At 46.0% G+C, this 12699-nt stretch overlaps 1 protein-coding gene across 1 annotated transcript in view; it reads right to left on the minus strand.

The window, feature by feature from the left end:
* Positions 1 to 1013: 1013 nt before the first annotated feature.
* The window catches only part of MARCO (macrophage receptor with collagenous structure), a gene marked incomplete at its 5' end in the record, with an annotated part of 43304 nt that continues 31618 nt past the window's right edge, over positions 1014 to 12699 (minus strand). Inside the window, one exon of the mRNA XM_082261968.1 lies at positions 1014 to 1127. Within this exon, the coding sequence (XP_082118094.1) occupies positions 1021 to 1127 (107 nt within the window). The 3' untranslated portion in view covers positions 1014 to 1020. The remainder of the gene's footprint in view (positions 1128 to 12699) is intronic.

Raw genomic sequence — 12699 nt, forward strand, 5'->3', positions numbered from 1 at the left:
GCGAGATGATCTCTTATTAAAAGAAATAAAATATTTAACAACGGAGGAGAAATTATTTCATATGGAGAAAGCCAAACAAAATTCAACTTTCACCCGTGACATCTCTTTCACAGGGACCGGTGTCCTCTTAAGATATTCGGTGGTTAAGATGACTTCAGGAGGCCATGATGGCTTCCAATGGTCATTGTAACTATAGGCAGTCATATTGACTCTCTGTGGCCATAGCAGTCTCAGATGGTCTTGATGAGTCCCCACATCCATGATGACTCCCGGGAGTCATGGTGATTTCAAGTGGCCATGAGGATTCCAAGCTGCCATGATGACTCCCTGTGACCATAATGATGTGAGGTCATTATGAGTCCTGGTGGCCATGATGACTCCTAGCAAACATCATGTCTTTAGGTAGTCTTGATTACTCCTGGCAGCCATAGTGATCTCTGGTGTCCATGAAGACTCCAGGCTGTCATGATAGTCTTAAGGAGGTCATGATAACTCCTGGCGGCCATGGTGGCTCCCAGTGGCCATGATAAATTCTGGCATTCATTGAACATTTTGCAGGAAGATGATTGTGTAATTTGAGATTATTTTACCTTTTTGTCCCGGAACTCCTGGTTCACCTTTCACCCCTTTAGGAGACAAAAATATACCTTGGCTAGTGAGCAGAATTGACTATTTATCATTTGTATAAGATTACAATGATTGGTAATTTATTAATATTATCCCCTTATTGTACAGTATGTTCAATAATCCCGGTATAGATGGTAATCCCCTCCTCCTCCTCTCTGTAGAGATATCTACAAGACATAAGCTCCTCCTCTTTACTCAGGCGGTTTCTTTCTCACCATCTTTCCCACTAAGTCCAGTTGGTCCAGGGGGTCCCTGCGATCCGGGAGGGCCACCATCTCCTCTCTGGCCAGGAAGTCCTGCAATCAGATACAGGTGATAATGGAATGTCTATCCAGTTCTGGGTGGAGGGTCCACAAACCATTCATCCATTGTACTCTGGGCCCCTCCCCCTTTCTATATATTTCGTGTTCTTGGATTTCCAGTCTCACCTGTATCCCCCTTCTCTCCTCTCATTCCTGGGAGCCCCGGAGCTCCTTTCTCCCCTCTAATTCCCGGCAACCCTAAAAAACAAAATAAAATATGCAATGGAAGAAAATAATCAAATTCTGAGTGTATAAAAATGTCATATAATAACCCAACACACACAAGTTAAAGAGGACCGGAGCATAGCATTATAGAATATTAAGTAACGATGCTAAAATCCCATTTTACATTCATACTTTCATTATAGAGTAATCAGTAATGGAAATTTGTCAGCATTATCTAAGTCTAGGTATACATTGTATCTCTTTAAAGGAGATTGTACAGAGATTGTACAATCAGATTGTATAGTGTATGATCAGTTCTATAATGGCATCATGGAGAAGAGAATCATTTGGTGATCAGACGAGAAATTAAAAAAAAAAAAAAACAGTGATCTGCACCACAGAAAATATACATAACCAGTGCTTCAGCCACCAATAAGGAGCAGCCAGACTCCCAACATCAATAACAGCAGCACTAGCCCTGATTATTGTCCTGTGATAATGTAGCAATTAAAAAAAGCAAAAACAAAGGATCAGTGGGAGGAGCTCCAGGCTTGAAGGGAAGGGCCCCAGCCAGGGGTCCGGGGGGGCCCTTCATGGTTTCTTGCACCGGGGCCCTGAAGGTTCTAGTTACGCCTCTGGATTGGACGCTGGACTTTGGGTTTGCTCTGTTCAGCACCAATCTTCTTATGAAGCAATTTTCATTATATCGGTTTTAAGTGAATTCATGGGATTGACATTATAATGAATTGGACACATTTCATGTGAAGGGCGCGTATCACTTTGGATTTTATTTCTTCATATTATTGGATTTATAGTTGCACAATCTGTGTTACTTTGTTTTGCTTTTGCAATTGCGTCATTATGACCGGATAATCAGAACTAGCGCTGCTGTTACTTGCTTGTTATTGATCAGAAGATGCAGACCAGCTCCGGTCCTCGGGGCCACACTAACAGGCCAGATTTTAAGTATTACCTTGGAGAGATTCAGACCAGAATACTGCAATCACTGAGCAGCAACTGATCTCACCTGGGATGTAATTCAGTTTTCTTGCAAACCTGGCCTGTTAGTGGGTCCTGAGGACCGGAGTGGAGAACCACTGATGCAGACAATATGTGGTATCCTTTCCTCCTAACAACATTGTTAGCCCATGAATATCCCTCTGAGCCCCATAGAATGTCTGTACCGGTGCTGACTGCACTGCCTGCTGATCCCTTCTCCAGTTTACAGTCGATTTCCTTTCCAGAGTGTTGTGATTGTGAACCAAAGTCCTCTTCCCTGACCAGAGCTACTGTCACTTATCAGATACAAAGATCTTCACTTCAACATCTGGCCATTCACAATCTTTAATTTTATGAGACCCCCCCCCCCCCCCCTGTAACAGCCTTCAATATCCATCTTGGTCCAGAGCTGTAATATTTGGTGGAGATCAGCGATGTGAGTTTCATTTCACACCAATGTATGAGGATAACAAGTGATCCATTGTGAAGTCACCTGACAATCTGGAAGGGAGGTCGTAGCATTGAGATCACTGTAAATTATTCCAAAATGGCAGAAGAAGCCACATTGGGGTATCCCAGTCTCAGGACTTTTTTTCTCGAAAAATAGCTGCAGGAACTCCCCCTTTCTGACTCACTCTTTTTCTCCGCCCCTACCCACCTCCGAGGACCGTTCCCTGATTCCACCCCCTGCCCACCTCCCAGTACTGCCCTTTATAGAGAATACAGAACTATTTTTGGTACCAAGTAAGTATGGAATTTGTTAATGATTGTTAATGATAACAAGAAAATCAGTAAAATAGATCTCCTGCAGCCAGCAACATCAATACACTCTCCAGCAACAATAGATCCATCCAACAAAAATGCACCACCCACAACAATATATCCCACAGTACAATAATAAAGCGCTGGCAGCAACAACCGATCTCCCCACAGCCTGCATCAATAGACCCCCCTTAATAGTAGATCTCTCCCAGCAACAACTGACACAACTGACCCCCCAGCAACATAAGACAAACCCCAGCAACAAGAGATCCCCCACCAGTAACAATAGACTTCCCCAGAAACAATAGACCCCCCTGCAGTGCAAATATGGATCCCCTCCAGCTACAATACATCCCCTAGCAGCCAGCATCAGTAGACCCTTCAGCACACCCCAGCACTACTTGCATACATTCAGTGCCGGAGGTGCCGGAACTGCGTTCCCCCGCATTCCTGCTGAAAAAAAGCCCTGCAGGGTACTGACTGGATAAGAGTCAGAGCCAATCCACATTGCTGTAGCCATAGGAACAAGAAGCCATCTTCTCAGGTGGAGAGAGAGCCAAGGAACCCTAAAGTCGTTTCTCTTCAGTTAGTACTGTTCCTCTCCTATTTTATTGTAAGACAGAGAAAGTCCACATCTGGCCTCTGGAAGTCCTGGCCGGGAGAAGGGGATCTTTCCAACATTTCCTAAGGCAAAAACTCAATCTCAGCAGAAATGCCAGCTTGCCATTGGTTGAGGAGATTCAGCATGGAGAGCGATATGAGCAGTGTTGGTCATCTTACTTTAAAAAAGTAATTAGTTACAAATGACTTCTCCCAAAAAGTAATTGAGTGACTCAGTTACCACATTGAAAAGGTAATTAGTTACTCAGCAAAGTAACTGCGATTTTTTTTTTACTATTCTATAATGCAATTATGTTCTATAAGATCTTTAATAGTGGTGGCGGTGTGGCACACTGGTCGTGGCGGTGTGGCACACTGTGGGGGACTGAGTCCTCCTGACTGTGTGAGTAACTGTATTTTTTTTTTTTGGTACCTGCTGCCTGGAGTGGCTGGCTGCTGGTAGTGGTGGTGGCGGTGTGGCCCACTGGTAGTGGTGGTGGCGGTGTGGCACACTGGTGGTGGCAATGTGGCACACTGGTGGTGGCGGTGTGGCCCACTGGTAGTGGTGGTGGCGGTGTGGCACACTGGTGGTGGCAATGTGGCACACTGGTGGTGGCGGTGTGGCCCACTGATAGTGGTGGTGGCAGTGTGGCACACTGGTGGTGGTGGTGGCAGTGTGGCACACTGGTGGTGGTGGCGGTGGTGTGGCACACTGGTGGTGGTGGTGTGGCACACTGGTGGTGGTGGTGGTGGTGTGGCACACTGGTGGTGGTGGTGGTGGTGTGGCACACTGGTGGTGGCAATGTGGCACACTGGTGGTGGCGGTGTGGCCCACTGGTAGTGGTGGTGGCAGTGTGGCACACTGGTGGTGGTGGTGGTGTGGCACACTGGTGGTGGCGGTGTGGCACACTGGTGGTGGTGGTGGTGGTGTGGCACACTGGTGGTGGCGGTGTGGCACACTGGTGGTGGGGGTCTGAGTCCTGACTGTGACTGAGTCTGTGAGTAACCTTATTTTGGTTTTTGTTTTTTGGTACCTGCTGTGCTGCCTGGCTGGCTGATGGTGGTGGTGTGGCCTGCCCAGGAAAGCACACTGGGGTCCGTCTGGCTCCGTCCTCCTCCTCCAGGCCTGTCTGTCTGCCTGTGCTGTGTGCGCCTCTCTCTTCTGGGCTGGCTGTGTGTGGTGGTGGACTTCCTTCTGCCCTGGAGACTCCTGGACTATATTTTGGCCGGCCAGGCTGGCAAAGTGGCAATGGTGGTCGGCTGGTCGAATGCTCTGCCCTCCTGGGCCTGGCGCGCTGTGCTCTGCCGCTCGCCTCTCCTCACAGAGTCTCCTCCTCCTCCCTCTTTCCAGTACCGCGGACAGCACCGGCCACGGTCATAGAGGAGAGGGGGAATTACAATTACACTACTGCCATCTAGTGGCGGTAGATGTAATTGCGGTAACGCAGCCGAAGTAGCGGCAACGGCGTTACAGGGAGGGCACGAGTATTCAGTTAGATTACTCGATACCCTCTAAAGTAACTGCGTTAAGTAACGCCGTTTACTTAAACGCAGTTACTACCATCACTGGATACAGAGGCGTAACTAGAACCTTCAGGGCCCCGGTGCAAGAAACCATGAAGGGCCCCCTGGACCACTGGCACCCTGGGGCCCTTTACTCTCGTTGCGGGGCCATTTATTATGGTCCCGCAGCGGGACCTTTTCACAAGTTCTGCAGTGGGTCCCCTTCCTGCCATCTTGGGGCCTCCCCACAGTGGTGGAATGCCAGGGCCCTGTCGCAAGTGTGACCTTTGTGATCCTGGAAGTTCACCCACTGATGTCGGTAGTTTTTATTTTTTGGTATTTTAATTGTATTGTTTTTCATAATTTTATTTTATTTTTTTTACAATGTGACTGACTATGACTCTGTCCATTCAGAAAAGGAAGGAGCTGGTAAAATTACATATTTACCAACCCCTTCCTGGTTCTCTATTGTGACATATCCCCTGTAGCAGCCGGCAGGAGAGGGAGGGGAGCTCAGTGGGGGGGGGGGCAGCACAGTGGGGAGGGGGGACCAGGGGAGCACACAGGGCCCAGAGACAGCAGAACACAAGGGAACTGGATAGGAGGAGTGGCGGGGGCAGCATACAGAGGAACCAATCTCCTCCATTTTCCTCCTGCAGCTACAGAAGGAAAAAGGAGGACAGTGATTTCTCTACATGCTGCCCCCGCCTCCCCTCCTATTCAGGTGTACGGGGGAGCCACATGGGCCCCCTTGAGCATGGGGCCCGGTTGCGATTGCCACCCCTGCAACCCCTGTACTTACGCCCCTGACTGGATATGAGAATCCTTCAAACAGGAGAAGGAATTCATGACAATCTGTATGGAATATATTCTACAGGAAGAGTTTTGTCATTTTTTTCATCAACAATTGGCATCGCATTCAGGGGTCAGGCTCGGAGACCAGCAGCTAAACCAATGGAGAGGCTCCCACCAATTAGTAGGATAGGTGCACAAGCAGGTCACCCAGGCGGATGACACCGGCTCACCTGAGGTGCAGGGTCTTAGCACTAACCGGTGTTCCTGAGAGCTCCTGATGGTGGAGATGGGTTTAGCTGCATGTTAGTACCAGGTTGTGGTCCTCAGGATCACCCCACTAGGAGGTGAGCAAGCTGGGGTCCAGTAGCAGATATAGCAGTAAAAAAGGGGAGGTGTGAGGTTGGTGCTTCTCTGATGTGTGTACAATCAAATATGAAACCAAAGTCAGAAATATATACAATACCAATGAGTACTAATAAATAAAAATATAAATAAAAATTCATCCAATGATAAGAAAGTGCATGGTGCTGGATAAAAAATTCAATCAAGTGCTGAGGATGTGATGCCCTTCCTTAGCCACTAGAGGGAGTGGCGTGCACAAATAGATATGCAAGATGCAAATGTGAAATAAATAAATTGGTGATTTGTAACGTGCCAATGTGCTATTGAATGGAATACCTCTATAATTAATTAACCCACCGTATTATTAAGGTGCTTAAATAGATGAAAATAAATAAAACAAATACATTATACTTAAGGTGACATTTATCAAATAAATAGTACTGATTCATGATAGTGTCTTAACAGTCCATACAATGGTAATCCTGTGTATTGCAGCTATTCGCTAAGGGCCCTTTCACACAGGCGGACCGTTCAGATCCGCCTGTCCGTTTTTTTGGCGGATCTGAACGGTCCCCCCATGCATCCCTATGGGGCATCGGATTTCAGCGGAGACAAATCTGGACGGATGGAAACCCTATTTTCCACCTGTCCAGCAGATCGGATCGGATGAGAACGGACCGACGGTCCGTTCCCATCCGATTCCCCCATAGAGATCTATGGGGCTCTGACAGCTGTGTCTCCACACACAGTGCGGAGAACAGTTGTCATTCTCCTGCTCAGCGGGGGATCGGCGGATCGATCCCCCGCTGAGAAAAGCGGAGTCCGTTTGACGGACACAGTGTGTGAAAGGAGCCTAATAGCTGAAAAAGTGCCTGTGCTTCTTTAGTCCTATATGAGTGTTCGAAACCAATGGGGAGTCTTCCCCGTGATCCTGTGCTGTGAAATCTATCCAATCTTATGGTGATTGTGCTTTCTTCCTCCTTGGTGCATCAAGGCTCGTGCAGGTGCGAATCCCCTATGGTTTTGCACTCACCACAGATCCTTACCCCTGCAGGGGTATGTAGCCTTTGTTGCAGTAAGAATGTGTCCCTGGACTTCCCAGCTTTCCTACCGACTTCCTATGTTGCCACTGCTCACATATGGAGAAAATATAGCGATACGCCCATAGTGTAGTATGTTAACCACTTAACCCCCGGAGGATTTGGCTGCTCAAAGACCAGGCCCTATTTTGCAATTTGGCACTGCGTGACTTTAACGGACAATTGCACGGTCGTGCGACGCTGTACCCAAATGAAATTGATGTCCTTTTTTTCCCACAAACAGAGATTTCTTTTGGTGGTATTTGATCACCTGTGCGATTTTTATTTTTTACGCTATAAACAAAAAAAGAGCGATAATTTTGAAAAGATAACAATATTTTTCACATTTTTTTATATGAAATTCCCCCCCAAAAAATGTAAAAATCAAAATTTTTTAACATTTTAGGCCAATTTGTTTTCTGCTACATATGTTTGGTAAAAAAAAAACGCAATAAGCGTATTTTGATTGGTTTGCGTTTACTAAGTTATTGCGTTTACTAACTAAGGGAAAGATTTCTGTCATTTTTATTGTTTTTTTTTTAACTAGTAATGGTGGTGATCTGCGATTTTATTTGCGGGACTGCGACATTGCGGCGGACAGATCGGACCCCTGACTGACATTTTTGACACTTTTGGGGTTACCAGTGACATTACTGCAGTAATCAGTGCTATACATATGCACTGTTACTGTAAAAATGACACTGGCAGGGAAGGGGTTAACTTTATTGAAGATGCAGGGGTTAAATGTGTCCCTAGGGGCATGCTTCTAACTTTCAAGGGGCGTGGCTTTTCATGTAACCACAGAGACATACGATCCTACATAGCAGGATCGTATGATCTCTGCAGTTACACCAGGGAGAATGACAGACACTTGTGTTTACATCAGCCGCCTGCCTTTCTCCCTCTCCAGTGGGAGATCACACACGCAGGGATCCCTGTGAACGAGCGGGGGCAGGAGTGCGCCTCCGGCGGCACGCGCTCGCCCCCTATTGGCTCGTGGGCAAGTGACGTACCGGTACGTCACTTTGCCCAGGAGGGGCTGACCGCTGCAGTATATGTACTTGCGGCGGTCGGCAAGTGGTTAAAATAATTTATTATTACAAAACATACTACACTATACTAACATATTGGACAGTGGAGGAAACCTGGCCAATAGCACACCAGGGCTTGTATCTATCCCAGTGGGCAGAATTTGCCGCAATGCATCCTGGGAAGGGATATAAGTCTGAGGGGAGCACATGACAGGGTGTCTTTGGCGGCAAGCAGAGTCCCAGGAGGAGGGTGACGGCTTTCTTTCCTCCTGTCAGCGGTAGTGAAGGGGTCCTTGGCGGTCGGCCTGAAGGACAGAAGGTTGAGCTGAGCTGCAGAGAGGGATCCAGTGTGCTGTGGACTGAGTGGAGCTGCTGGGCAGAAGTTTCCAGAAAAGCAGAGTCGTGAGTACTGTAAACTGCCCCCGGGGTCTGCCTAGGATAGGGGACCACTCCAGAAGATTGGAGGGATCCAGGAGCCAGCTAACCAGTAGAGGGGGTTTGGAAAGGGGGTGCCAGTTCTTTAGCCCTGAAGATAAGTGAGTGAAAGAGGGTCAACGACAGCAAGTCAGCATTAACCAGCGTCATCCGGCGTTGACCGGCATCCAGCCAGCGTCAGGTCAACGCAAATAGGCGTTTTTCAGTTGTCCCACTAAAATTGTGCACTGGTAAGCCAGAGGAGTATCCCACTCATCCCTCAGGAACCGCACATTCAGCCAAGGCTCGGCAGTTCCTAAATGTTTTGCAGGACAATTTCATGGGTCAGATGGTGAATGCACCGACAAGAAACAATGCGGTACTTGACCTACTGATTACCAACAATACAGACCTGCTCACGGATATAGAAATACGGGACAACTTAGGAAACAGTGACCATAGGTCAATAAGTTTCAGTATTAATTACAGTTATAGGAAGCAGAGGTGTAATATAAGGACACTGAATTTCAAAAGAGCCAATTTCCCAAAACTGCGCTCGCTGCTAGAAAATATCAATTGGGATAGAACCCTGGGAACAAAGAACATGGAGGAAAAATGGGAGTGCTTCAAGAGCATACTTAACAAGGGGATTGGCCAGTGCATTCCAAAGGGAAATAAATTTAAAAGAGCAAAACTAAACCCTGGGTGGCTAAACTCCAACATAAAAATGCATATTAATACTAAAGAAAAGGCCTTCAAAAAATACAAGACTGAGGGGTCATTGGCAGCATTTAAGCATTACAAAGAGTGTAATAAGAAATGTAAAGATGAAATCAGGGCGGCTAAAATAGAACACGAGAGACATATAGCGGAGGAGAGTAAAAAGAACCCCAAGAAATTCTTTAAGTATATAAACAGTAAGAAAGCGAGGCCCCATAAAAGACGATGAAGGGAGATTTGGCCACAGAGGACAGAGAGAAGGTCGAAAGTGTTAAATAATTTCTTCTCTTCAGTCTTCACAAAAGAATTGGGGGCTACACTAACCCAGCTTGTAAGGCCAAACTAAATAACACACCTCAGAAAATACCGCCATGGCTAACAGAAGATAGACTTAGAACTAAACTAGAGAAACTTAACATAAATAAATCACCGGGACCGGATGGCTTGCACCCGAGGGTTCTTAAAGAGCTCAGCCAGGTGATTGCCAGACCATTATTCTTGATCTTTAAGGATAGTTTACAGACGGGTATGGTGCCACCTGTGAGGAAAAAAGCCAACGTGGTACCAATATTTAAAAAAGGGCCGAGATATATCCCGGGTAACTATAGGATGGTCAGCCTAACATCAGTAGTCTGCAAGATTTTGGAGGGGATGTTAGGGGACCACATACAAGACTTTAGTAATGAAAACGGTATTATTAGTAGTAATCAGCATGGATTAATAAAAAATCGTTCTTGCCAAACAAATCTATTAACCTTCTATGATAAAGTGAGCTGCCACCTAGATAAAGGTAAGCCTGTCGATGTGGTGTATCTGGATAAAGGAAGGTCTGTGGATGTGGTGTATCTGGATAAAGGAAGGTCTGTGGATGTGGTGTATCTGGATAAGGAAGGCCTGTGGATGTGGTGTATCTGGATAAGGAAGGCCTGTGGATGTGATGTATCTGGATAAAGGAAGGTCTGTGGATGTGGTTTATCTGGATAAAGAAAGGTCTGTGATGTGGTGTATCTGGATAAAGGAAGGTCTGTGGATGTGGTGTATCTGGATAAAGGAAGGCCTGTGGATGTGGTGTATCTCTGGATAAAGGAAGGTCTGTGGATGTGGTGTATCTGGATAAAGGAAGGCCTGTGGATGTGGTGTATCTGGATAAAGGAAGGCCTGTGGATGTGGTGTATCTGGATAAAGGAAGGCCTGTGGATGTGGTGTATCTGGATAAAGATGTATAAATGATCTAGAGGAGGGGATATCTAGTACAATCTCAGTATTTGCGGATGATACTAAACTAAGCATGCCAATATCTTCTATGCAGGATGTGGAAACCTTACAAGCGGATCTGAACAAAATAATGGGGGGGGGGGGGCAACTACATGGCAGATGAGGTTTAATGTTGAAAAAAATAAAGTAATGCACTTGGATGCCAGAAACCAGAAAGCAAGCTACTCACTAGGGGGGAAGCCTCTGGGTGAGTCTAGGATGGAAAAGGACCTGGGGGTACTGGTAAACAACAGGCTTGGCAGTGGCATGCAATGCCAAGCCGCTGCAAGCAAAGCCAACAGAATACTGGGATGTATAAAAAAGGGGATTCACTCCAGAAATAAAGAGATTATTCTCCCTCTCTACAAGACTCTGGTCCGGCCACATCTGGAGTATTCTGTCCAGTTCTGGGCACCGGTCCTCAGGAAGGATGTGCTGGAACTGGAGAGAGTCCAGAGAAGGGCAACAAAAATAATTAGGGGAATGGAGGACATCAGCTATGAGGAAAGACTACAAGCACTGAACCTATTCTCTCTGGAGAAGAGACGATTGAGAGGGGATATGATATCAATGTACAAATACTGTACTGGTGACCCTAGCATAAGGAACAAACTATTCAGAGAAAGGGAATACAATAAGACACGTGGCCACTCACTAAAACTAGAGGAAATGCAGTTTAACCTTAAAGTACGCAGGGGGTTCTTCACTGTAAGAGCAGTAAGGATGTGGAATTCTCTTCCACAAGCAGTGGTATCAGCAGGGAGCATCGATAGCTTCAAAAAACTATTAGATGGGCAACATACAGGGGTATACAATCTACAACATACAGGGCTATACAATGTACAACATACAGGGGTATACAATGTACAACATACAGGGATATACAATGTACAACATACAGGGGTATACAATGTACAACATACAGGGGGTATACAATGTACAACATACATGGGTATACAATGTACAACATACAGGGGCTATACAATGTACAACATACAGGGGCTATACAATGTACAACATACAGAGGTATACAATGTACAACATACATGGGTATACAATGTACAACATACAGGGGCTATACAATGTACAACATACAGGGGTATACAATGTACAACATACAGAGGTATACAATGTACAACATACATGGGGTATACAATGTACAACATACAGGGGGTATACAATGTACAACATACAGGGGTATACAATGTACAACATACAGGGTTATACAATGTACAACATACAGGGGTATACAATGTACAACATACAGGGGTATACAATGTACAACATACAGGGGTATACAATGTACAACATACAGGGGGTATACAATGTACAACATACAGGGGGTATACAATGTACAACATACAGGGGGTATACAATGTACAACATACAGGGGTATACAATGCACAACATACAGGGGGTATACAATGTACAACATACAGGGGTATACAATGTACAACATACAGGGGGTATACAATGTACAACATACAGGGGGTATACAATGTATAACATACAGGGGGTATACAATGTACAACATACAGGGGTATACAATGTACAACATACAGGGGTATTCAATGTACGGTTAACAGCAAACACACACACATCACAGGTTGAACTGGATGGACTGATGTCTTTTTTCAACCTCACAAACTATGTAACTATCCTTTCTCCCATCCAAGTTCACAATAAACATAAAAAAACAAAAGATACTGGACTGTTCCTTGTCTCAGTGCTCACAATTGGAGAACATGCTTAAATGTGCTGTGGTTGTTAGCGCTAATCCTGGCGGACCAATAAGCAGCAAAACGGCTGGAAATCATGCTACATTTGGGGGCTCGTCCGGGATTTCGCCATGGGTTACTGGGTCGGTTGCCCTTGGCAACGGTCAAAGAAAATGTTGAAAATCTCCATTTTTGTGGCCGGAACTTTTCTACAAAACTCAAGCCAAGTGTGAGGTTAGTTCTGCGGGAGGCAGGGAGAGTGGGATGAAGATTGAAGTGCACATGGAAGGTTGCCCATGGCAATGCAAATGTTCCAGTCGGTTCTGCAAAATGGTGGGAACCTTCCACTTCAGTTATGACATGTACTCTGCTATCAGGCATTGGAGAG

Source organism: Pelophylax lessonae, assembly GCF_965119305.1.
Source record: "Pelophylax lessonae genome assembly, chromosome: 6".
In the NCBI taxonomy this organism is placed as follows: Eukaryota; Metazoa; Chordata; class Amphibia; order Anura; family Ranidae; genus Pelophylax; species Pelophylax lessonae.